Raw genomic sequence first — 27,175 nt, forward strand, 5'->3', positions numbered from 1 at the left:
AATTTGAATTTTTAATATTTACGTTTTTATTTTTTTTACTTTGTTAGTCCCCTTAAGGGACTCGTATTAAGAAGACAACTATGATAACCCATCGATGCCCCCTAATCGCGTCATCGGGGGGCAATGGGAGCCGATGCATGTGAGCATCTACCGCATGTGGACCGAGCTCAGTTACTGAACCCCCTCCGCAAATGGGCATTCCTTTCATAATGGAACATCTTCTTACATTAAGGGGTTAAAGGGGACCTATCAACCCATATATTTGTATTTCTACTTGGTGTAAATGCCACTGTTCTCCTGAATCCGGCGTTGTTTTTCTTTTCTTCCTGCGTCTCTCCATTCCTGAGATATTGCCCCTTTTTATCTATATATAAATTTGTTTTTAAACCAACTGGGCGTGGCCCTCAAGGAGACACCCACGAGGAACTACTGAAAACCGCACCCAAATGCCTATTAAGTCAATATTTATATTCAGGTCTTATCTCGGGAACGGAGAGGCGCAGGAACACAAGAAAAACATCACCGGATTCAGGAGAACAGCGCCATTTACACCAGGTATATATATATATATATATATATATATATATAGCAAGAGACAGTTTGTAAGAGAACAAACTGTAAATGAGGTATTCATGATCTCAGATACAGTGTCACAATTACATTTATTTATCATCCAGCCAAGAATATATCTCTATATAAATAAGTAAATGATCCCTATACAAATGCGATACATTATTTCTTAGGACAATGGGGGATTAAAGGGATACTGTCGGTTAGCTTCCAATCAATGTTTAAAGGGAATTTGTCAGCAGGATTTCACAACCCAAATTATTTGGCTCTTTTTAAAGACAAGTCCAGTAATATTTTTTACCTGGCCGGTCCGTTCATCCATTACTGAAAAATCAGCGTTTGAATTTATGCAAATGAGGGTGAAGTGCTATTAGTAGATCTGAAGCTTCCGTCACCCCAGCTCTATTACTTGCCCAGCTCTGCCTCCTCCTTCTGCTTCACTGACAGCTCTTTTGCCTGAAGTCACACAACATAGAGGCTGTCCGTCAAACAGGAGGAGGCGGCGCCGGGCGGGGAATAGAGCTGGAGTGACGGAGGCTTCAGATCTACCATAGCCCTTTAGCCTCGTTTGCATACCAATTAAACTTTCATGGGAAGGTGCAATGAACCAACGAGCCAGAACGTTGAAATAAAGGAGGATTTAGTAAAATTGACCTAATGGATTTCAGCAGGGCGATCAGCGATCCTGTAGCTACGTACCTTGCTGACTGGAGCTCCGCTCAGGGAATATTATAAGTGCGTGCAGTGCCACTAGGAGGGCAGTTGACCCTATCATCTTCTATTCCTGCAAGACACAAAAAAAGATTGGTAGATAAGAAAAAATAGAAGATGTAAAAATAATGATAATTAACAATAATAATAATAATAATAATAATAATAATAATATCACTGATGCTGCTGCAGACAGTAACTACATAAGCCCAATGTCAAAATCTAGGTTTTGGTTTTTGTTTTTTTTTAGTAAAACTTAGTAAGTTAACTCATGTCCTATTTTCTCATCATTTCCAGTTTGTATTTTAGTTAATGGTATGCTGTGATGTGGAAATCATCAACAAGAAGGTTAGTTGCTCCTGATGGATAACATTTATGGATTTATCATTTTCTAATGATGACTCGTGTACTTTAATTTTATTTTAATAAACAAGCAAGTATACAAATAGTAAGAATCCCACAACACGTTGTTTCTTTACTTGTTAACGACTCTGGAAGCAATAATGCCGATAATTATAACAACAAATCCGTCAACAGCAGCATGTCGACAATTTCTAAGTAGCAAAATTACTCTCTGCAAGCGTTTTACTTTCTAGCAAACTTTTATGTATCAATTTCTAATAGAACGCAAAAAAAAAAGAAATCAATTAAAATCAATCAATATAAATAAATAAAATGTAAACTAAAAAAACAAACGAATAGAAAACCGATTTTTAGCGATTGTATCAAACAATGAATGTGACAGCAAGCAGAGGTGTTTACCCCAGACAGGAATCGATGCACAAAGTCTATTAGGATGGAAATTACCGTAGTTTGGAAATGTTTTATGGGAAATCCAAATTTAGATCATATCGCACGTAGAAAATCGGGACCAGATTTACAGACTGGTTTTTCCTCTACAGGAAACAGCCGACAATGTGATGCATGAAGCTAATAGAAAACATAAAGCCTGTGACGGATCACAGAATGGAAAATCATTCAGACACATCAGGTATACTGGGATCTAGCAGAGCTGGACATGTGGGATCTGTGTGCTGATGTGTGCTGCCTGCATATCATAGCCTACAAGCAATGTTAGCAAAGAGAGTGGTTTTTTTTTGTTGAAACCACGGAAACATTTAGCTCTGCATAGGAGCTGCGTACGCAAAACGGCAGGAGATTTTTAAACATGGCTGAGCTGTGTCATTTTTTTTTAGATACATTGCGACAGTAAAAATGATTGCAGAAATCTACACACCCTTAAGTCAATAAATTTAAAGGCAATGAGTCATTAGGAAATTATCTATTTTTTTTTTTAGTTTAATTTCATATCATTATCATCACTATTGGAAAAATGTAAAAAAATGCATTTCTCACAATGGACACTAGGCCTAATGTTAGACCCACTTCCTATTAGTTACATGGACATTACTAGCGATAACTGTGAAGGGAGGGGGAAAAGGCGAGCTGTGACATACAATCATAGAATCCTAGAATGTTGGAGTTGGAAGAGACCTCCAGGGTCATCGTGTCCAACCCCCTGCTCAATGCAGTAGTCACTAAACCATCTCAGACAGATGTCTGTCCGGCCTCTGTTTGAAGACTTCCATTGAAGGAGAACTCACCACCTCTCGTGGCCGCCTGTTCCACTCATTGATGAGAATAATGATGATCCCTCTACACTGTGACAGCCCTTCAGATATTTGTAGTCAGCTACTAAGTCTCTTCTTAGTTTTCTTTTTTGCAGCTAAACATTCCCAGATCCTTTAACAGTTCCCCGTAGGATATACTTTGCAGTCCGCTCACCATCCTGGTCGCTCTTCTCTGAACTTGCTCCAGTTTTTCAATGTCTTTTTTAATATGTGGTGCCCAGAACTGGACATAGTATTCCAGATGAGGTCTGACCAAGGAGGAGTAGAGAGGGACAATTGCTTCACGTGATCTAGACTCTATGCTTCTCTTACTACATCCTAGAACTGTGTTTGCCTTTTTTGCTGCTGCATCACACTGTTGACTCATGTGGAGTCTGTGATCTATTAGTATGCCCAAGTCTTTCTCACACATGCTGTTGCTTACTTCTATGACACCCATTCTATAGATGTAATTTTCATTTTTCCTGCCCAGATGTAGAATCTTGCATTTCTCCCTGTTAAATACCATTCTGTTAGTCGCTGCCCATTGTTCAAAATTATCTAGATGCTGCTGAATCCTTTCTCTGTCTTCTCTAGTGTTAGCTATCCCTCCTAGCTTTGAATCGTCTGCAAATTTGATCAGTTTAACTTCAGTTCCCTTATCTAGACAATTTCTAAAAATGTTGAACAACACTGGAGCCAGGACAGAGCCATGTGGTCCCCACTTGTAACACTGGGACCAGGACAGAGCCTTGTGGTCCCCACTTGTAACACTGGGACCAGGACAGAGCCTTGTGGTCCCCACTTGTAACACTGGAACCAGGAGAGAGCATTGTGGTCCCCACTTGTAACACTGGGACCAGGACAGAGCCTTGTGGTTCCCACTTGTAACACAGGGATAAGGACAGAGCCGTGTGGTCCCCACTTGTAACACTGCGACCAGAACAGAGCCTTGTGGTCCCCACTTGTAACACTGGGACCAGGACAGAGCCTTGTGCTCCCCACTTGAAACAGTCTTCTGACTGGATTTGCAATAATTCATTACCGCTCTTTGAGTACGATCACTGAGCCAGTTATGAATCCACCTAACTGTAGCCTTGTCAGTCCCATACTTGGTCATTTTTTTTTAGTAAGGATAGTATGAGTTTCCGTACTTTATCAAATGCTTTGCTGAAGTTGAGACATACTATATCTACCGCATTTCCATGATCCACCCAGTCAGTGATTCAATTAGTCTGGCTAAAAACCCATGCTGGCTCTGGTTAATTACTGTATTCTTGTCCAAGTACTTACATACATCATACATTGTGAATGGTTGGTCCTGTATTATCTACTGTATATAGAGATGTTATCAGTTATTATACAGGAGGGAGCGGAGGTGAGCTGTGACATCACTTATTGTGAATGGTGGCTCCTATGTTATCTACTGTATATAGAGGTGCTATCAGTCATTGTACAGGAGGAGGAGGAGGTGAGCTGTGACATCACTTATTGTGAATGGTGGCTCCTATGTTATCTACTGTATATAGAGGTGTTATCAGTCATTGTACAGGAGGAGGAGGTGAGCTGTGACATCACCTATTGTGAATGGTGGATCCTGTGTTATCTACTGTATATAGAGGTGTTATCAGTCATTGTACAGGAGGAGGAGGTGAGCTGTGATATCATCTATTGTGAATTGTGGATCCTGTGTTATCTACTGTATATAGAGGTGTTATCAGTCATTGTACAGGAGGGAGAGGAGAGCTGTGACAGCATGAAAATTGTGACATTAAAATTATTTTAAAAACATGTAAGAATAAATTTCACATAAAATCCTGATTTAAGCACTCAGTCGTTTTCTTCTGACACGTTCCCTTTAACCATCCTTTCCGTATATTTTCGTGCACGGTTATGAGTCACATACACATCCCTTATCCAAATATTTGCCGTTAGCTACAGACAGAGGGTCAGTCCCGGCCGGGAACGATTATCGAAGAGGAAACTTGTGTCTAAACACTGACTTTGGCTGCGGAGGTAACTGTTCAGACCTCACATGTGGCGCTGTGATGTGGTTGCCGTCCATTACCAGAGTAAGTCTATTAAACAGAGCGTGGAGTCAAGTAGCTTACGGGCGTCTCCAGCGCCTCCGGGCCTGTCACCGTCTACGGGTCCATCAGATCACAGAGTGATTCACGTCTTGACATTTGTTTTATATTTGGAATTTCTGGAATTTGCAGAAATTTACAGCATTTTAGCATCTACAGGTGGTGGGACCTAAGAAGCCGAGCAGATATGGCCACCTTACATCTGCCGCTCCAGGTCCTGTCACACAGATGTTGGGAGTTAACCCTTTGTGTGTCCACATCTCCCATTAGTAGGAAACAATACAGCATGGAATCTTCCTGGAACCATTTGTGGGAACCTGCTCTTGTATGTAAAAGGGGTTTAAAAACGTCAAAAAATTATATTAAGAAATGCCATTGGCAATGGTCTTGGCTCCTGGGAACACTAAAAATCACCACTAATAAGTTTTGTTAGAAATAGTGCCACTCTCTTCTGTAGGCCGGGTCTGGTATTGCAGCTTCTGACTTGGTCATGTTAATTATCAGAGTTGCCCACCAGTGTATCCAGTTCATGACCAGCGCTGATTTATTATACCCTGGGAGAAGGTTCTTATTGAAGCAGAGATCTTGAAAACTATGAAAAACTGATACACAAAGTACATTAGAAAACTTTTTAAAACTATTGTGGACTGCCAAATGGTTGCAGATAAGAACTTGCTCTCATTAAGGTCTGCATTGTTCAGTAAATGGCCTTGACCGGGGCACTCGAGACCTCTTATGTGCAGATGAAATGGCTGGGGCAGTGAAGTATCCTTCTTTACTCCCCTGCACTCCAGGAACATTAATCATATCCTCCTTTCTAACACTTCTATATCGAAAGTTTTTCCCTTTGAAGTCCTCATTGCTTTTCTCCTCTGTGACCCGACGTAAGAGGTAAATGATCAGTCGTAGCCCTCATTGAGCTCATAATGTAGGAATGTCCCACCATTGCTGACACCCACAGATTTCCTTTGTGTTTCCCGGCTTTGAAGAACTCGTATTATTAAAGTATTGATTGGCTGAGCCTGAAACATCAAATAATTTACAAGGGCGGCTGACTGTGATCTTGGCTATGATGATACACCTGCAAGCGAGTCCAAGACATGGATGTTTTACAAAAAGATGAGCCATAAAGGTGAAGACAGGTCCAAAATTAACTATGTAGATTCCATACCGGTCTCCTAAGACCCAGAGAACCAAGAATGTCTACTCCTTGATGACCCAGTAGACACGTGTCCATTCCATGATGACCCGGAAGACACGTGTCTACTCCATGATGACCCAGAAGATACGTGTCTACTCCATGATGACCCAGAAGATACGTGTCCACTCCATGATGACCCAGAAGACAGATGTCTACTCCATTATGACCCAGTAGGCAGGTGCCCATTCCATGATGACCCAGTAGGGAGGTACCCACTCCATGATGACCCAGTAGATACGAGACCATGTTTCAACTCCATATCAGTCAGTAGACATGTGTCTACTCCATGATGACCTAGTCGACAAGTGTCCACGATGACCCAGTAGGCAGGTGCCCACTCCATGATGACCCAGTAGGAAGGTGCCCACTCCATGATGACCCAATAGCTACAACACTACGTGTCTACACCATTTCAGCAGGTACACACTTGTCCACTCCATGATGACCCAGTTTACGTTTACACTCTCTATAATGACCCAGTATACACGTGTCCACGTCTTTATGACTCAGTAGACATGTGCCAACTCTGTGATGACCCAGAAGGCACAAGTCCACATGTCTACTCCATGATCAGCCTGTAGACACTTGTCCACTCCATGACGACCCAGTGGATATGTACCAACTCTACGATCACTCAGTAGACATGTGCTTATTCCATGATGACCCAGTAGACAAGTGCCCATTCAATGATAACCCAGTAGACACAAGTCCACATGTCTACTCCATGATTAGCCAGTAAAGAAGTGCCAACTCAATGATGACTCAGTAGACATGTGCTTATTCCATGATAACCCCTCCATGATGACCAATTAGGCTTGTGCCCACTACATGAAGACCAAATAGAGACATGTAGATGTTCACTCTATGATGCCCCAGTAGATGTGTGTCCATTACATGATTACCTAGTAGATTAGTGCCCATTACATGATGACCAGTTAGACACGTGTCCACTTTATGATAACCCAACAGACATATATCTACTCCATGATGACCCACAGTAGATACCTATCACTCTTGTAGACACATCTACTCCACAATGACCTAGTGGACACAGTTTCACTTTATGATGACCCAGTAGCATCCTGTCCAAACTATGACAACTTAGTAACCACTTGTCTACTTGATGATGACCTAGTAGAGACATGAAGAATCCATGATTACCTAGTAGACAAGTCTGTAGACCACGATCACTCACTAGACACGTCAACTCTATGATGACCAGTAAAGACATGTCTACACTTGGAGAACACATCAGGATCATAGCTGACCCCTATATATACTGTACAGTGTGTTTTCCATAGGTGACTATTCGGTGACCTCCTGACAGTGGAATCTACATATCACACCTAATACCGAGACAATAGGATGTTGTCTACTCTGAGATGACCCCAAGGCAAAATGTCTAATTATCTCATCTGGACCCAAATTTAACAACTTGAAACATGTAAAAACTCAAAAAGGCTGCACAGGATTCCATGCAATGAAATCCACAAAATCTTTACATTTAGTGACAGCAAGCAGAGATATGGAAATAGTAAAGTACTGAAGATACACGAAGCGTATTGGAAACATAATCCCGTTACTTTTCTGTGGTTCCTCCAGTAAACACAATATCAATGAATTCTGATCTGTCACCCACAGCCGGGCAGCGCTCCAGGAAACATTGGTTTACTGACAACCTGGGGGATGACGGTGCAAAACGGAGGAGGAAGCTCAGGAAATCTAAAAACCAGCCGTGCACAGCGCCTGCGAAACCCATCACAGGGTCAGAGGTCCGCGCTGCAATTCTGAGTTCAGGCCCAATATTTAGTGATCTTCTACAATCCCGCCATCATCTGTGAAGGTGAGAACTATTCTCTCGCCTGTTTAATACTAATATCTGATTCTGGGAAAGCGGAGTGACGACCTCCACCGCACGTCTGTGTAATCAGCTGCAACACAGGAGCAAAGCTGGAAGAACACGGTGCAGAGATCCACTGCCCATAAGGCTACTTTCACACTAGCGTCAGATTCGGCCCGTCGCATTGCGTCGGGCCGAGATTCCGACGCTAGCTTTTGCTGCGCCGCACAACGGGTGCAGCAGATGCATTTCTCCGGCGCATCCGCTGCCCCATTGTGAGGTGCGGGGAGGTGGGGGCGGAGTTCCGGCCGCACATGCGCGGTCGGAAAAAGCGGTCCGTCGGCAGCAAAAAACGTTACATTTAACGTTTTTTGCTCCCGGCGATCCACCACAACACGGCGTTACCGTCGCACGACGGTTGCGACGTGTGTCAATACGTCGCAATGCGTCGGTAATGTTACTCTATGGGGCAAAAACGCATCCTGCAAACAACTTTGCAGGATGCGTTATTCCCCTAAACGACGCATTGCGACGTATTGAAAACGACGCCATTGTGAAAGTAGCCTAACTCTGCAAAAGCTGCTAACTAACCCTGTGGGGCCATAACAGCGGCCATAATTGTCAGACTCCTCATATACGGCAAAGGCACCAGGAAAACGTAGAAAGATCTGTAATGTATGTACACAGTGAGTGCACCAGCAGAGTAGTGAGTGCAGCTCTGGAGTATAATACAGGATGTAACTCAGGATCAGTAATGTAATGTATGTACACAGTGACTGCACCAGCAGAATAGTGAGTGCAGCTCTGGGGTATAATACAGGATTTAACTCAGGATCAGTAATGTATGTACACAGTGACTGCACCAGCAGAATAGTGAGTGCAGCTCTGGAGTATAATACAGGATGTAACTCAGGATCATTAATGTAATGTATGTACACAGTGACTGCACCAGCAGAATAGTGAGTGCAGCTCTGGGGTATAATACAGGATGTAACTCAGGATCAGTAATGTAATGTATGCACACAGTGACTGCACCAGCAGAATAGTGAGTGCAGCTCTGGAGTATAATACAGGATGTAACTCAGGATCAGAAATGTAATGTATGTACACAGTGACTGCACCAGCAGAATAGTGAGTGCAGCTCTGGGGAATAATACAGGATGTAACTCAGGATCAGTAATGTATGTACACAGTGACTGCACCAGCAGATTAGTGAGTGCAGCTCTGGGGTATAATACAGGATATAACTCAGGATCAGTAATGTAATGTATGTACACAGTGACTGCACCAGCAGAATAGTGAGTGCAGCTCTGGAGTATAATACAGGATGTAACTCAGGATCAGTAATGTAATGTATGTACACAGTGAGTGCACCAGCAGAGTAGTGAGTGCAGCTCTGGAGTATAATACAGGATGTAACTCAGGATCAGTAATGTAATGTATGTACACAGTGACTGCACCAGCAGAATAGTGAGTGCAGCTCTGGGGTATAATACAGGATGTAACTCAGGATCAGTAATGTAATGTATGTACACAGTGACTGCACCAGCAGAATAGTGAGTGCAGCTCTGGGGTATAATACAGGATGTAACTCAGGATCAGTAATGTAATGTATGCACACAGTGACTGCACCAGCAGAATAGTGAGTGCAGCTCTGGAGTATAATACAGGATGTAACTCAGGATCAGTAATGTAATGTATGTACACAGTGACTGCACCAGCAGAATAGTGAGTGCAGCTCTGGGGAATAATACAGGATGTAACTCAGGATCAGTAATGTATGTACACAGTGACTGCACCAGCAGATTAGTGAGTGCAGCTCTGGGGTATAATACAGGATATAACTCAGGATCAGTAATGTAATGTATGTACACAGTGACTGCACCAGCAGAATAGTGAGTGCAGCTCTGGAGTATAATACAGGATGTAACTCAGGATCAGTAATGTAATGTATGTACACAGTGACTGCACCAGCAGAATAGTGAGTGCAGCTCTGGGGTATAATACAGGATGTAACTCAGGATCAGTAATGTAATGTATGTACACAGTGACTGCACCAGCAGAATAGTGAGTGCAGCTCTGGGGTATAATACAGGATGTAACTCAGGATCAGTAATATAATGTATGCACACAGTGACTGCACCAGCAGAATAGTGAGTGCAGCTCTGGAGTATAATACAGGATGTAACTCAGGATCAGTAATGTAATGTATGTACACAGTGACTGCACCAGCAGAATAGTGAGTGCAGCTCTGGGGAATAATACAGGATGTAACTCAGGATCAGTAATGTATGTACACAGTGACTGCACCAGCAGATTAGTGAGTGCAGCTCTGGGGTATAATACAGGATATAACTCAGGATCAGTAATGTAATGTATGTACACAGTGACTGCACCAGCAGAATAGTGAGTGCAGCTCTGGAGTATAATACAGGATGTAACTCAGGATCAGTAATGTAATGTATGTACACAGTGAGTGCACCAGCAGAGTAGTGAGTGCAGCTCTGGAGTATAATACAGGATGTAACTCAGGATCAGTAATGTAATGTATGTACACAGTGACTGCACCAGCAGAATAGTGAGTGCAGCTCTGGGGTATAATACAGGATGTAACTCAGGATCAGTAATGTAATGTATGTACACAGTGACTGCACCAGCAGAATAGTGAGTGCAGCTCTGGAGTATAATACAGGATGTAACTCAGGATCAGTAATGTAATGTATGTACACAGTGACTGCACCAGCAGAATAGTGAGTGCAGCTCTGGGGAATAATACAGGATGTACGGTAACTCAGGATCAGTAATGTATGTACACAGTGACTGCACCAGCAGATTAGTGAGTGCAGCTCTGGGGTATAATACAGGATATAACTCAGGATCAGTAATGTAATGTATGTACACAGTGACTGCACCAGCAGAATAGTGAGTGCAGCTCTGGAGTATAATACAGGATGTAACTCAGGATCAGTAATGTAATGTATGTACACAGTGACTGCACCAGCAGAATAGTGAGTGCAGCTCTGGAGTATAATACAGGATGTAACTCAGGATCAGTAATGTAATGTATGTACACAGTGACTGCACCAGCAGAATAGTGAGTGCAGCTCTGGGGTATAATACAGGATGTAACTCAGGATCAGTAATGTAATGTATGTACACAGTGACTGCACCAGCAGAATAGTGAGTGCAGCTCTGGGGTATAATACAGGATGTAACTCAGGATCAGTATTGTAATGTATGTACACAGTGACTGCACGAGCAGAATAGTGAGTGCAGCTCTGGAGTATAATACAGGAGGTAACTCAGGATCAGTAATGTATGTACACAGTGACTGCACTAGCAGAATAGTGAGTGCAGCTCTGGGGTATAATACAGAATGTAACTCAGGATCAGTAATGTAATGTATGTACACAGTGAGTGCACCAGCAGAATAGTGAGTGCAGCTCTGGAGTATAATACAGGATGTAACTCAGGATCAGTAATGTAATGTATGTACACAGTGACTGCACCAGCAGAATAGTGAGTGCAGCTCTGGGGTATAATACAGGATGTAACTCAGGATCAGTAATGTAATGTATGTACACAGTGAGTGCACCAGCAGAATAGTGAGTGCAGCTCTGGAGTATAATACAGGATGTAACTCAGGATCAGTAATGTAATGTATGTACATAGTGACTGCACCAGCAGAATAGTGAGTGCAGCTCTGGGGTATAATACAGGATGTAACTCAGGATCAGCAATGTAATGTATGTGCACAGTGACTGCACCAGCAGAATAGTGAGTGCAGCTCTGGGGTATAATACAGGATGTAACTCAGGATCAGCAATGTAATGTATGTGCACAGTGACTGCACCAGCAGAATAGTGAGTGCAGCTCTGGAGTATAATACAGGAGGTAACTCAGGATCAGTAATGTAATGTATGTACACAGTGACTGCACCAGCAGAATAGTGAGTGCAGCTCTGGAGTATAATACAGGATGTAACTCAGGATCAGTAATGTAATGTATGTACACAGTGACTGCACCAGCAGAATAGTGAGTGCAGCTCTGGGGTATAATACAGGATGTAACTCAGGATCAGTAATGTAATGTATGTACACAGTGACTGCACCAGCAGAATAGTGAGTGCAGCTCTGGGGTATAATACAGGATGTAACTCAGGATCAGTAATGTGATGTATGTACATAGTGACTGCACCAGCAGAATAGTGAGTGCAGCTCTGGGGTATAATACAGGATGTAACTCAGGATCAGTAATGTAATGTATGTACACAGTGACTGCACCAGCAGAATAGTGAGTGCAGCTGTGGGGTATAATACAGGATGTAACTCAGGATCAGTAATGTAATGTATGTACACAGTGACTGCACCAGCAGAGTAGTGAGTGCAGCTCTGGGGTATAATACAGGATGTAACTCAGGATCAGTAATGTAATGTATGTACACAGTGACTGCACCAGCAGAATAGTGAGTGCAGCTCTGGAGTATAATACAGGATGTAACTCAGGATCAGTAATGTAATGTATGTACACAGTGACTGCACCAGCAGAATAGTGAGTGCAGCTCTGGAGTATAATACAGGATGTAACTCAGGATCAGTAATGTAATGTATGTACACAGTGACTGCACCAGCAGAATAGTGAGTGCAGCTCTGGAGTATAATACAGGAGGTAACTCAGGATCAGTAATGTAATGTATGTACACAGTGACTGCACCAGCAGAATAGTGAGTGCAGCTCTGGGGTATAATACAGGATGTAACTCAGGATCAGTAATGTAATGTATGTACACAGTGACTGCACCAGCAGAATAGTGAGTGCAGCTCTGGGGTATAATACAGGATGTAACTCAGGATCAGTAATGTGATGTATGTACATAGTGACTGCACCAGCAGAATAGTGAGTGCAGCTCTGGGGTATAATACAGGATGTAACTCAGGATCAGTAATGTAATGTATGTACACAGTGACTGCACCAGCAGAATAGTGAGTGCAGCTGTGGGGTATAATACAGGATGTAACTCAGGATCAGTAATGTAATGTATGTACACAGTGACTGCACCAGCAGAGTAGTGAGTGCAGCTCTGGGGTATAATACAGGATGTAACTCAGGATCAGTAATGTAATGTATGTACACAGTGACTGCACCAGCAGAATAGTGAGTGCAGCTCTGGAGTATAATACAGGATGTAACTCAGGATCAGTAATGTAATGTATGTACACAGTGACTGCACCAGCAGAATAGTGAGTGCAGCTCTGGAGTATAATACAGGAGGTAACTCAGGATCAGTAATGTAATGTATGTACACAGTGACTGCACCAGCAGAATAGTGAGTGCAGCTCTGGGGTATAATACAGGATGTAACTCAGGATCAGTAATGTAATGTATGTACACAGTGACTGCACCAGCAGAATAGTGAGTGCAGCTCTGGGGTATAATACAGGATCAGTCATGTATGTACACAGTGACTGCACCGGCACAATAGTACAGATCTCCAGCTGTGACACATCTATCCGTGAATTCTCTATGGTTACGGACGGCTTTGATTATAGTGCACGTTGCGGCTTCCTCTCTATAACAGATCCAGGCAGGAGGCACCGGTGGCCATCTGTTCGCTCAGCACTATAATCTGAACCTGGATAGGTGTGTCTGATGCTGTAATGTGTAGCCGGGGGCATGGAGGACTCCACCCATCATCTGTGGTAATTCTCATCCCGCACACTATATGCTCGCAGGCTACAGATTATGTATTATCAGCTATTAATAGGAATATAACCGGCCCTGGTTACACCACACGGCGCCTGGTGTGCAGGTAGATATATAATGCCGCCACATGTTACAGAGACAGACTTATTAAAGGGATAGTGCATGTTTTATACAAGGGTTAGGATGAATGAGCAGAAGGCAGCAGATGTAGCGGTGCTAAACTCCTCACAGCACTGTGTAATGTCTCCATACAACAAAGGAAGAAATGAGAAGAGCAAAGTGATCATCTGTCCACAAACTAGACCAGAACTTGATGAAATAATGGCGCTACGTGTAAAATACATCAAATCTTTTCTCTTTATCTATGTTTGGTTTTTCTTTTTGTCTTTCACTTTATGATCTTGCTTTTTTTCTTGCTTTTCTACATTTTGCTATTAAAGCCTCTTTATGTTCAAGGTCCAACAGACATAAAAAGTGGAGCCCCCCTGCTGCCCGGACACCACCCTGGCCCCCCGTTTATTGGTTGGTCTGTTGGGCCCCCGGCTGAGGAGTTTCCAGGCCCTTTGACATCCTGAGAGGCCGGTTCTGGTTCATTGTAAAGGGCACGGCTGGAGCTCGGGGCTCCGAGAAGACGGCCATTGTGCAGCTGCCAAGGAGACATCTCCCCCTATTTATGGAGACAGCAACCTCTGCTCCGTGTACCCCATTCTCAGCGAGGAGCCGGGAGAGATTAATGCTCCTGTACTGTATAGAGCCGAGCCAAGAAAGCCACCGAGAAGCCATTCCAAGGGATTCCCCTAGAAACCAGAGAGATCGATAGATAGATAGATATAATAGATACTGTAGATAGATAATATACAGATGATAGATAGATATAATAGATAGATAGATAGATAGATAGATAGATAGATAGATAGATAGATAGATAGATAGATAGATAGATAGATAGATAGACACTCATATTTAATCCACATGCTGTCCATTTCCTTGTGATCCTCCTTGAAATGGTTCTACTCCCTTATTGGAGTCCAGCTGTCTGTAATTACACTGATAGGACTTGATTTGGAGCGGCGCACACCTGTCTATATAAGACCTCACAGCTCACAGTGCATGTCAGACCAAATGAGAATCGTGAGGTCAAAGGAACTGGCCAAGGAGCTCAGAGACAGAATTGTGGCAAGGCACAGATCTGGCCAAGGTTACAACAGAATGTCTGCGGTGCTCAAGGTTCCTAAGCGCACAGTGGTCTCCATAATCCTTAAATGGAAGAAGTTTGGGACCACCAGAAGTCTTCCTAGGCCTGGCCGTCCAGCCAAACTGAGCAATCGTGGGAGAAGAGCCTTGGTGAGAGGGGTAAAGAAGAACCCCAAGATCACTGTGGCTGAGCTCCAGAGATGCAGTAGGGAGATGGGAGAAAGTTCCACAAAGTCACCTATCTCTGCAGTCCTCCACCAGTCAGGCCTTTATGGCAGAGTGGCCCGACGGAAGCCTCTCCTCAGTGCAAGACGTATGAAAGCCGCATAGAGTTTGCTAAAAAACACATGAAGGACTCCCAGACTATGAGAAATAAGATTCTCTGGTCTGATGAGACGAAGATAGAACTTTTTGGTAATAATTCTAAGCGATATGTGTGGAGAAAACCAGGCACTGCTCATCACCTGCCCAATACAATACCAACAGTGAAACATGGTGGAGGCAGCATCATGCTATGGGGGCGTTTTCCAGCTGCAGGGACAGGACGACTGGTTGTCACTGAAGGAAACATGATTGCGGCCAAGTACAGAGATATCCTGGATGAAAACCTCTTCCAGAGTGCTGTGGACCTCAGACTTGGCCAAAGATTCACCTTACAACAAGACAATGACTCTAAGCACACAGCTATAATAACAAAGGAACGGCTTCAGAATAACTCTGTGACCATTCCTGACCGGCTCAGCCAGAGCCCTGACCTAAACCCAACTGAGCATTTCTGGAGAGACCTGAAAATGGCATCCACCAACGTTCACCATCCAACCTGACGGAACTGGAGAGGATCTGCCAGGAAGAATGGCAGAAGATCCCCAAATCCAGGGGGGGAAAAACTTGTTGCATCATTCCCAAGGAGACTCATGGCTGTACTAGCTCAAAAGGGGCTTCTACCCAATACTGAGCAAAGGGGCTGAAGACTTATGTGTTTTTTTTCAGTCAAGATGGGGTGCAGAGTGCACATTGATGAGAAAAAAATGAACCTTTTTTGAATTTACCAAATGGCTGCAGTGAAACAAAGAGTGAAAAAATTAAAGTGGTCTGAATACTTTCCGAATCCGCTGTAGACAGATAATAGATAGATAGATAGATTAGATAGATAAATAATATTTAGATAATAGATAGATAATAGATAGATAGTAGACAGATATCAGATATTAGATGGATGTTGGTGCCATTTGTAATCTGGATAAATCTGTTGACTCTTATGGGGGTTGATAACTTTTGCAGCCCCTAGTGATTGACTTAGATCCTCCCTTCCAGTAGCGGCGGTGGATGATGGGCGCGGTCGTCCTTGTGTTTGATGATGTGGAGATTAGTCTTATATGTGACCGCACCTTCTGCACCCAAGCCTCAGTCTAGGTGACATCATACTTCGGAGAAGCCCCATCTGCCGCCCCCAGGTATACAGCGTTATGGGGAGGGACGAGCGCTGATCTTCTGTACAATGGATTCATCGCCTCCTCTGTGGATTGATCTGTAGATGTGATGCTCATCTGAGGAGTCACTTAAAGGGAATCTCCGAGCATCTGATATTGATAACTTTTTTTTAGCAGATCATCAATATGAAATCGATGGAGAACCAACACCCCCACAATCAACTGTTATTAGCTCTGTGGACAGTGGATGGGGCTGATACGGACGGCTGCGATCACTTTATAGCGGCTGCTGCCGGGATCTGGGGATCAGCACCGTTCATCTTACTCCGTGCTCTAATACCAGCTGATCGGTGGAGGTGCCAGGACTTATGTCCCACTGATCCAATACTGATGACCTGTCATAAAGATCATTAATGTCATGTGCCTGGAGAAATCCTTTAAGTTGCAAAACTAGACCTTTCTGCATGTCCTGGCGGCAGCTGTGCCCGCACCATTATAGTCGGTGGGAGATGACTGGTCTCTGGGGTTTAAGGGGTTTTCCAATTTCCGTCTTCAGTTTATTTTTAAAAATCCAAACTGCGCTTTACTCCCCCTCCCCAGAACCTAAGTCTCTATATTTGTCTGCAGCATTCACATCACTTCAACAGCGCTGCAGCCAATCACTGAGCTCAGCTGTGCTGCCTAATTTGACGGCATGAGCCACTGAGTGTCACTGAGATCACTGATTGGCTGCAGCGCTGTTGAAGTGACATCAGCACCGCAGACAATAGCAGACACTGGGTGCAGGGACAGAGACTCAGAGATGGACGAGAAATAAAGAGATGGAGGAGAAATAAGCACAGATTGTAATTTTGTTTTTTTTTAAACAAATTGCAGCCAAAACTAGAAAACCCATTTAAGCTCAAACACCTCTGAAGTCCAATCAGGGCCCAACCCATGTAGTGCCAAGTACATATAGTGCCCAACCCACATAATGCTCAACCCATGTAGTGCCCAACACATGTAATGCCAACCTATGTGCCCAACCCATATACTACCCAACACATGAAGTGCCCAGGAAATATAGTGCCCAACCCATGTACTGCCCAACACTTGTAGTGCGCAACCCATATACTGCCCAACCCATGTAGTGCACAACCATATACTGCTCAGCACTTGAAGTGCCCAGGAAATATAGTGCCCAACCCATGTTCTGCCCAACACTTGTAGTGCTCAAGCCATGTAATGCCAACCCATGTAGTGCCCAACCCACGTAATGCTGAACCCATATAGTACCCAACCCATGTACTGCCCAACACATGTAGTGCGCAACCCATGTAGTGCCCAACACATGTAGTGCCAACCCATGTAGTGTCCAACCCATACAGTGCCCAACCCATATACTGCCCAACCCATGTAGTGCCAACCCATGTAGTGCCCAACCCACCTAATGCTCAACCCATATAGTGCCCAGCACATGTACTGCCCAACCCATGTAGTGCCCAACCCACGTAATGCTCGACCCATATAGTGCCCAACCCATGTACTGCCCAACACATGTAGTGCTCAAGCCATGTAGTGCCCAACACATGTAGTGCCCAACCAATGTAGTACCTAACCCTTATAGTGCCCAACCAATGTAGTGCCCAACCCACGTAATGCTCAACCCATATAGTGCCCAACCCATGTACTGCCCAACACATGTAGTGCCAACCTATGTAGTGTCCAACCCATACAGTGCCCAACACATGTAGTGCTCAAGCCATGTAGTGGCCAACACATGCATTGCCCAACCCATGTAGTACCCAACCCATATAGTGCCCAACCCATGTACTGCCAAACACATGTAGTGCCCAATCTATACAGCGCCCAGCAGATATTATTATTGTTCAAGGAAAAAAACTGTATTCCAGCTCCTTAAAAATGTAAAACTCTTTTAATGCAGATTAAATGGATTCCATGTCACACAAAAAATGGCGACACGTTTCAGCGCTCTCCGGTCGTCTCCTCTGTTAGCTCAGACAAAATCTTCATTAATAAAGTTTTGAATTGTAAGGAGCTGGAATACGTTATTTCCTTGGCTTATCACGTGTGGTCACGACGCCTTTCCCTGCTCCTCATAATGGTGTGCTGGGTTCATTACCACTTTTTGTCGTTTCTACCATTATTGCACCCGGCGGCTGATACATTGTGTTGCCCGCGCCAGTTAAGGGCATCACTCGTTCTACGCCCTCGTACGTCAGACGTCACAGGTGAAAAAAAAATCCCATCGGTTCTAAAGTGAGCAGCAGAATGTCCGGATCATGGGGGTGATGGTGCCAAACATTATCCCAGAATTTAGGAAAGACAAAGATGGCACAATCTGGTATTTTCCAATTCTGGCAAACTTTTTCAGGTCAGTTTCCCAAACTATGACGACCCTGGAAGAACCGAGCTCCAATTCCTCCCACCAGTCTATTTTACTGCCAGTCGTAGTGCCGTCTACCTGGTGGTCACAGATGAAAAAACTCACCTATCAGTACTAAAGGGGTTAATGGGTACCCGCTCCCCTATCTCCAGCAGTCCTGAAGACAGTGTGGAGGTGCGCATGCTCCATTTAGATAGGGGTCTGCATGGTCCCGTTCTCTGGTGGTCCCAGTGGTTGGACTCCCAGTGAGCAGTGAGTTGGGGGATAACATGTAATCTTCCTATAACAGAACAAAGTATGAAATCAGAGACCCCATTAGGGCAATAATGTTCCGGGGGTCGGACACCATATGTTATACTATTAGGTCAGAAGAGGGGACGCAATGGGTCAGAGGACGCTAAAATCTAAGATGTGGGCTTATTTCCCACCTGGATCTGCTGCACATCCGCAGAAGACATGTGAGTAATGCCGGCATACAGGCATAACCAGCTTTCCTGGGGTCCTGAAAAGTGGGTCTAGAGGGCAGAGGGGTCACACACACCCTTAATGTCGTCCTGCAGGGACATGGGGGGAGACGTCAACTTCCTATTTCCGAAAATGAAGGTAAATTGAGCGGTTACCTTTGCTGTAGGTGCATAATCCACCCTCCGGATCCGTCCCCTTCCTATAGGTAGCCGGGAATTATCGGGGGGGCGCCTTCTTCACTTTCCGCCTTCTTTAAAATTCACTTTCTGCCCCAGAAGATGAGAAAATCCTTGGAAGAAATGCAAAAATGTCATCAAATAACTCCCCAAAAGTTCCTTTCCTGGTTCTTCTTTTGCTCCTTTCTGTCGTTGCCTCTCCCAGATTTTTTTTTTTTTAGCATGTACCCTAAAGCTATAGAAAAAGTCGCTGCGCTGTAACGAATCCCCCAGCCCTTCCCCTGCGCTGGCAGCCAATAGATGGGGAGATATGGAAATCCCAGCTACAATCTGCTGCCCGCCAGGTGAATGGACCCCGGACCGTGGGTGACACAGAGTCTCCCCTCTAACGTTCCCCGCTCCTCCTCCTCCTCTGAAAGGAGGGAAAAAAAGAGTTTGCAGGAGGAAGCTGGGAAGCAGCTGGAAGAAGGAGAATCCCTTGTAATCTGATCATTCCTGGCTCTGTGTGAAACAGCGCCACCCTTGTCTAATGGCTGTGCGTGGTATTGCAGCAGATTTATGTCAATATTGCAATGCCGGCCTATGGACAAAGGTGGCGCTATTTCTGGGAAAAAATATGAATTTTTCAAAATATTTTTTTTTTTACCTCTGCAGAGGATGAGATGGAGACGTGCGCCACGTTTCGTATTCGTATGACCCAAGATTTGCCATATAATACTATCTTATTACAGGCACAATCGGTCTCCTACATTTGATGCATGACTATACGGCACAGCAGTGACTTTAAAAAAGCAACTATAATCTGCCACCGTTTTATGTATACAGCTCCTATGCAAACCTATGTGTCACAAATACCCTATATGGCGGGGGGGATGCCCACCGTTCAATTTATCAGTATATAATTGCAGGAGGGATAACAGAGGAGCGGCTGGGACACAGTAGAATCGGACGGGTCAAGGTGTTTCACCCGTCTCCTCTATTCTGGGAAGATTGAAAAGTGGAGCCGGTTTGAGGAAAAACAGGCTTTGGTCCATCCTGCCCAGAATTTAGCGGTCTCGGGACATTATCTAGCGCCAGCAGGGGCAATATTTGATTTTTTGGGGTCCCCTTGCTCTATGTTTTTCACTGCAGGGAGGAGTTTAACTAATATTCCTTAAAGGGGTTCTCCAGGAATTTTTAGAAAAATGGCAAAAAGCTAGAAACAGAAATGCCAAATACTGGCTAATTTCCCAGTCACCTTTCTGGTGGGTGGTCCCTGAGGGTCCTCTAGCAATGACATGTTAATCAATCACATGACCTTCTGCAACCAATCAGCGGTCTTGTGCTCTAATGCCAGCGATTGGCTGCAGCGGTCATGTGAACAATATATGTGATGTCAGGGGTGTAACTTCAACAGGTGCAGGGGTTGCAATTGCACATGGGCCCTGGAGCCCCAGTCCCTTTGGCCTAAAGAAAAAGACTATTGATATTAAAGATTTATAATATTTGGGGGCCCATGAGTTTCGAGTTACGCCACTGTGTGATGTCATTGATGATGGATCAGCAGGGACCACCGGACTGGCGGCATTTTTAGTAGATGGGGATTTTTAAGTTATTTTTATACCTTTTCCTGCTTTTACGCAACTTTTTCTAAATTCCTGGACCGTCCCTTTAAGCTGACTATTCGGTAATCTAGAAGGGTAATGGCTCCCATGGGGCACGGTCTCCGGGCTGCAGCCGGATTCTGCGGTCTGTGTCCAGCATTCCCATGCTTGGGCTGGGGCTGCACAGTAACGTCTCGCAGTCGGTCCTGGGGGGCTTCGGTGGGACTTGTTGCTGATTCCGATGAGTTTTTCAGACTCGGCACAGCTGCCTGCACATGAGACCCCACATCTCCTCTGTGGGCGGACTGAGTCACTCGCCCCTTATACCATGACTAGTCCCATATACACATTATACAGGTGGGAGTCTGTTAACCCCGTATGCCCCAGGACTAGATATATAGGACTCGGGGGACTCCCTGCATCAGTTCTGGTCCCTAACCTGTGGCTCGTCATCTATTGTGAATGGTGGATCCTGTGTTATGTACTGTATATAGAGATGTTATCAGTCATTGTACAGGAGGAGGAGGTGAGCTGTGACATCCTCTATTGTGAATGGTGGATCCTGTGGTATCTACTGTATATATAGAGGTGTTATCAGTCATTGTACAGGAGGAGGAGGTGAGCTGTGACATCACCTATTGTGAATGGTGGATCCTGTGTTATCTACTGTGTATAGAGGGGTTATCAGTCATTGTACAGGAGGAGGTGAGCTGTGACATCATCTATTGTGAATGGTGGATCCTGTGTTATCTACTGTATATAGAGGTGTTATCAGTCATTGTACAGGAGGAGGAGGTGAGCTGTGACATCATCTATTGTGAATGGTGGATCCTGTGTTATCTACTGTATATAGAGGTGTTATCAGTCATTATACAGGAGGAGGTGGTGAGCTGTGACATCACCTATTGTGAATGTTGGATCCTGTGTTATCTACTGTATATAGAGGTGTTATCAGTCATTGTACAGGAGGAGGAGGTGAGCTGTGACATCACCTATTGTAAATGGTGGATCCTGTGTTATCTACTGTATATAGAGGTATTATCAGTCATTGTACAGTAGGGGGAGGTGAGCTGTGACATCATCTATTATGAATGGTGGATCCTGTGTTATCTACTGTATATAGAGGTGTTATCAGTCATTGTACAGGAGGAGGAGGTGAGCTGTGACATCATCTATTGTGAATGGTGGATCCTGTGTTATCTACTGTATATAGAGGTGTTATCAGTCATTATACAGGAGGAGGAGGTGAGCTGTGACATCACCTATTGTGAATGTTGGATCCTGTGTTATCTACTGTATATAGAGGTGTTATCAGTCATTGTACAGGAGGAGGAGGTGAGCTGTGACATCACCTATTGTGAATGATGGATCCTGGGTTATCTACTGTATATAGAGGTGTTATCAGTCATTGTCAGGAGGAGGAGGTGAGCTGTGACATCACCTATTGTGAATGGTGGATCCTGTGTTATCTACTGTATATAGAGGTGTTATCAGTCATTGTACAGGAGGAGGTGAGCTGTGACATCACCTATTGTAAATGGTGGATCCTGTGTTATCTACTGTATATAGAGGTATTATCAGTCATTGTACAGTAGGGGGAGGTGAGCTGTGACATCATCTATTATGAATGGTGGATCCTGTGTTATCTACTGTATATAGAGGTGTTATCAGTCATTGTACAGGAGGAGGAGGTGAGCTGTGACATCACCTACTGTGAATGGTGGATCCCGTGTTATTGGCTGTATATAGAGGTGTTATCAGTCATTGTACAGGAGGAGGAGGTGAGCTGTGACATCACCTATTGTGAATGGTGGATCCTGTGTTATCTACTGTATATAGAGGTATTATCAGTCATTGTACAGTAGGGGGAGGTGAGCTGTGACATCATCTATTATGAATGGTGGATCCTGTGTTATCTACTGTATATAGAGGTGTTATCAGTCATTGTACAGGAGGAGGAGGTGAGCTGTGACATCATCTATTGTGAATGGTGGATCCTGTGTTATCTACTGTATATAGAGGTGTTATCAGTCATTATACAGGAGGAGGAGGTGAGCTGTGACATCACCTATTGTGAATGTTGGATCCTGTGTTATCTACTGTATATAGAGGTGTTATCAGTCATTGTACAGGAGGAGGAGGTGAGCTGTGACATCACCTATTGTGAATGATGGATCCTGGGTTATCTACTGTATATAGAGGTGTTATCAGTCATTGTCAGGAGGAGGAGGTGAGCTGTGACATCACCTATTGTGAATGGTGGATCCTGTGTTATCTACTGTATATAGAGGTGTTATCAGTCATTGTACAGGAGGAGGTGAGCTGTGACATCACCTATTGTAAATGGTGGATCCTGTGTTATCTACTGTATATAGAGGTATTATCAGTCATTGTACAGTAGGGGGAGGTGAGCTGTGACATCATCTATTATGAATGGTGGATCCTGTGTTATCTACTGTATATAGAGGTGTTATCAGTCATTGTACAGGAGGAGGAGGTGAGCTGTGACATCACCTACTGTGAATGGTGGATCCCGTGTTATTGGCTGTATATAGAGGTGTTATCAGTCATTGTACAGGAGGAGGAGGTGAGCTGTGACATCACCTATTGTGAATGGTGGATCCTGTGTTATCTACTGTATATAGAGGTGTTATCAGTCATTGTACAGGAGGAGGAGGTGAGCTGTGACATCACCTATTGTAAATGGTGGATCCTGTGTTATCTACTGTATATAGAGGTATTATCAGTCATTGTACAGTAGGGGGAGGTGAGCTGTGACATCATCTATTATGAATGGTGGATCCTGTGTTATCTACTGTATATAGAGGTATTATCAGTCATTGTACAGGAGGAGGAGGTGAGCTGTGACATCACCTACTGTGAATGGTGGATCCCGTGTTATTGGCTGTATATAGAGGTGTTATCAGTCATTGTACAGGAGGAGGAGGTGAGCTGTGACATCACTTATTGTAAATGGTGGATCCTGTGTTATCAGTTGTATGTAGAGGTTGTCAGTAGGTGTGGGTTTATATATGTGTGTACACACACGCATGGTGGATTTGTGCATTTTGTTGAGATATTGGACTGCAATGTCCCATTTTTAGCCTCCGTCACCTCCTGATATCATTTTTACCAGTTTGTGCTCCCTGTACAGTAGCCAGTTGTAAAACTACCGGCAGCTCCGTCATACATATGGATGTTCATTTCCGATTATTGTTTGTCTTTCCGTGAAATAATCCGATAATCGTCTATACATCCGATCAGCGCTATGTAATGGCCTGAAATCAGCTCCTATAAATTCACCGTAAACAGTGGTGTAGAAGTGTTTCTGGGCTGTGTTCACACGTGGAGTATTATGTGCATTCAGGCTGAGGATGGGCCGGGCTCAGAGTCGCCGTCAGCTCTGCGGTTGGCGGCTGATTCTCGCCTTGTCCCCATTTTGGATTTCTATTTCCCGTCCATACAATGTATCCGCTGCGGAATAACAGCTTTGTATCATCTGCTGATATATAGTTATCTCTGTAGGAGAAGGAAAGGAGCCCGAGCTTTGATGAGGCCTCCCAAGATGCCGAGAATGAAGTCACGGCTGTAAGTGAAGGCCGGTCACATCCTCATCCTCAGCCACAATGAAGGATTAAAGCTTCTTACAAGATTGTTACAATGTATCAATCAGCCTGAAACCAGGAGACACTTGTGCTGCAGCTCCAAGAATTGACTACACTCAAACATTGTAACAAAGTCTCAGCTGTGAACAAGAATAGGACATGTATGCTTCTATTCCATCCTGGAAGACCCCTACAATTATAACCACCCCCTTTTAATGACCTTGTGGTCAGATGGGGCTGCTGGTGATCAGCCTTCAAATGTGATTCTAGGCGCTGAGCTAATTTATTACTTTTTATCAACACGTTGCAAAGGGGCAATGTGACCCCATAGAGAAAAAATAAAATGAAGGGGTCCCTATGGTTCCCCTGTGGAGCGAGGATCCCTGCACAGGGTCTCACCACCCATAAAAGAAGGGTTGAGGCCAAGATCCCATAGGGTGGGCTGCCTGTATGGGACGTACGACCTTTAGGCCCCTTTATGTTTCCTATACATCAGATGGGGTGGACCACCCTTGTTCCCATATATTCCAGATTTGGGAGCTTCTCCTGTCACCTGGATTGAGTCCCTTATATGTCCTGAGTAAGGAATAGATGCTCTTCTATTAAAAAGCCTTACAGGCAGCAAAGCTCCGAGGATTCCAGAAATTCCATATATCTGCAGCCGGAATGTTACAGACACAGAGGCTGACTTATAAGATGGGCAATGTCAGAGGAGGAGAGGCTGATTGCAATAAGTTATAGAGGAAATCTCCAGCCATTGAAAAACTACAACACTCAGCATGCCCCGATAGCTAGAGGTAATCAGGGAGTGCTGAGATCTATTAGTTGTCCCACTGACTTACTACCCTTTATTTCCAGCATGAAAACTTGCTGGGAATCGAGCACGGTTTTTCTAATACGCAGGTCCAAACCCTCTGCATAAACAAGAGAAAAAAAATATTTTGTCTTCCTACAGTCTCCACTAGGGGGAGCTCAGATGGATTTATTATTGCATTCAATGGGAGCTGTATAACAGCCATTGCAGTGAGCTCCCCCTAGTGGTGACTTCGAGCAGCCAGAATTTTTCTCATTTGATTTGTTTTTTTTTATTTTTATGCAGGAGATTTGGAGCTTTGTATCAGAGAAATCGATCTCCTGCATCTGCAAAGAGAGCAACCACTCCAAGGAACTGTGCAAACCTCAAAGACATCTGCACAGGATGACCCCTTCACCGCTGGCGATGACCTTCTAGATAGAATAACTTGTGGTTAACGCTCTCCAGGGGTCGGTCGGGTTACAATAACTCATTTCTAGGATTCGGAAAAGCCTCTGGACATTGAGTGTCCTCATCAGATTTCTCTTGACAGAGTTCATGCAAACTCAGAAGGAATGTGGCCGTTCATGGCTCTCCCCAGTGGTCGCAGTGTATCTGTATGATTCATTCTGGCTGCACAATGTATCAGGATTGAGTAAATGTCAGTGTTTCATCACAGGCCCTGATAGATCTTCTGTCGCTTACATAGGTGCCCGGCCAGGTACAGTGCATCGGAGACCTCCGACACGATCAGGACAAATATTTTTTTTAGCCGCTCCATGAAAATAATGTTCGCATTCACTGACAGCAAGCAGGGAGCTGGCCATAGCAAGGGATAAAGAAACAACATATATCAGTTTATTATACAGTAGTTACGCTTTATTGATATAAATCTTGAAAAATATTTAATATGTCAGAAATCCCAAAATAACTTTTTTTTTTTTTTAAGGTAAAATGTCCTTTAAAGTGCATCTCAACCAGACCTCCTAAATCAATACAGACCCCAGACCAGGCCCCCCGAAATAAAAAGACCCCTGACCAAACCCTCTAAATAAATAAACTGCAGACCAAGGCATCTATAATAATAATACAGTCCGCTAAGCAAGACCCTCTAGATATAACCCAAGACCAGACCAGCTAAACAAACAGACCCCAGACCAGACCGCCTGTAATGATACAGCCCCTCAAGATATAGCCCAAGACAAGACCCTCTAAAAAAAATAGACGCCATTCCCCCTGTAATAATACAGCCTCTCAGACCAGACCCTCTAAATAAATAGACCCCAGACCCTCTAGATATAGCCCAAAACCATTCTTGATAGATGAATAGATCCAGCCTAGACCCTTTACAATGATACAGCCCTCCCAGACCAGACCCTCTGGATTTAGACCCAAGACCAGACCCTCTAAATACATAGACCCTGGAACAGACCCCCTGTACCCTCTAAATAAATAAACTCAACAGCTAAATAATATAGACTCCAGACTACATAAATAAAGAACCCAGACCAGAATAAGTGCAAAATTATGGGCTGATAAAATTCCTGATATATCTTTATGGGGTCTGGATCTCAGTTTTATCTGATACAGAGCTCCAAACCCCCTGCTTTCCCTTCATTAAGATTGTGGCTACCAGAAGTCAACACCAGGGGGAGCTCCCATTGAGCTCAATAGTAAACTTGTTCTTGGTGAGCTCCCTCTAGTGGTGACTGCAGGTAAATTCACTCATTCTATGGAGGAGATTTTGAGCACTGTGTTGGAAAAGACTGAGCTGCAGCCTATGTGCAGAATTTAGGACCAAAATGAAGCAAGTACAGCATGG

General features: G+C 44.1%; 1 protein-coding gene across 1 annotated transcript in view; it reads right to left on the minus strand.

The window, feature by feature from the left end:
• The window catches only part of COL7A1 (collagen type VII alpha 1 chain), a 156,115-nt gene extending 136,542 nt beyond the window's left edge, over positions 1–19,573 (minus strand). The window contains exons 1-2 of the mRNA XM_069736324.1: positions 19,352–19,573; positions 1,270–1,354 (exon numbers count right to left, since the gene is read on the minus strand). Of these exons, the coding sequence (XP_069592425.1) occupies positions 1,270–1,345 (76 nt within the window). The 5' untranslated portion in view covers positions 1,346–1,354; positions 19,352–19,573. The remainder of the gene's footprint in view (positions 1–1,269; positions 1,355–19,351) is intronic.
• Between the last annotated feature and the right edge of the window lie 7,602 nt (positions 19,574–27,175).

The sequence above is a fragment of the Ranitomeya imitator genome, chromosome 8, assembly GCF_032444005.1.
Source record: "Ranitomeya imitator isolate aRanImi1 chromosome 8, aRanImi1.pri, whole genome shotgun sequence".
Lineage (NCBI taxonomy): Eukaryota > Metazoa > Chordata > Amphibia > Anura > Dendrobatidae > Ranitomeya > Ranitomeya imitator.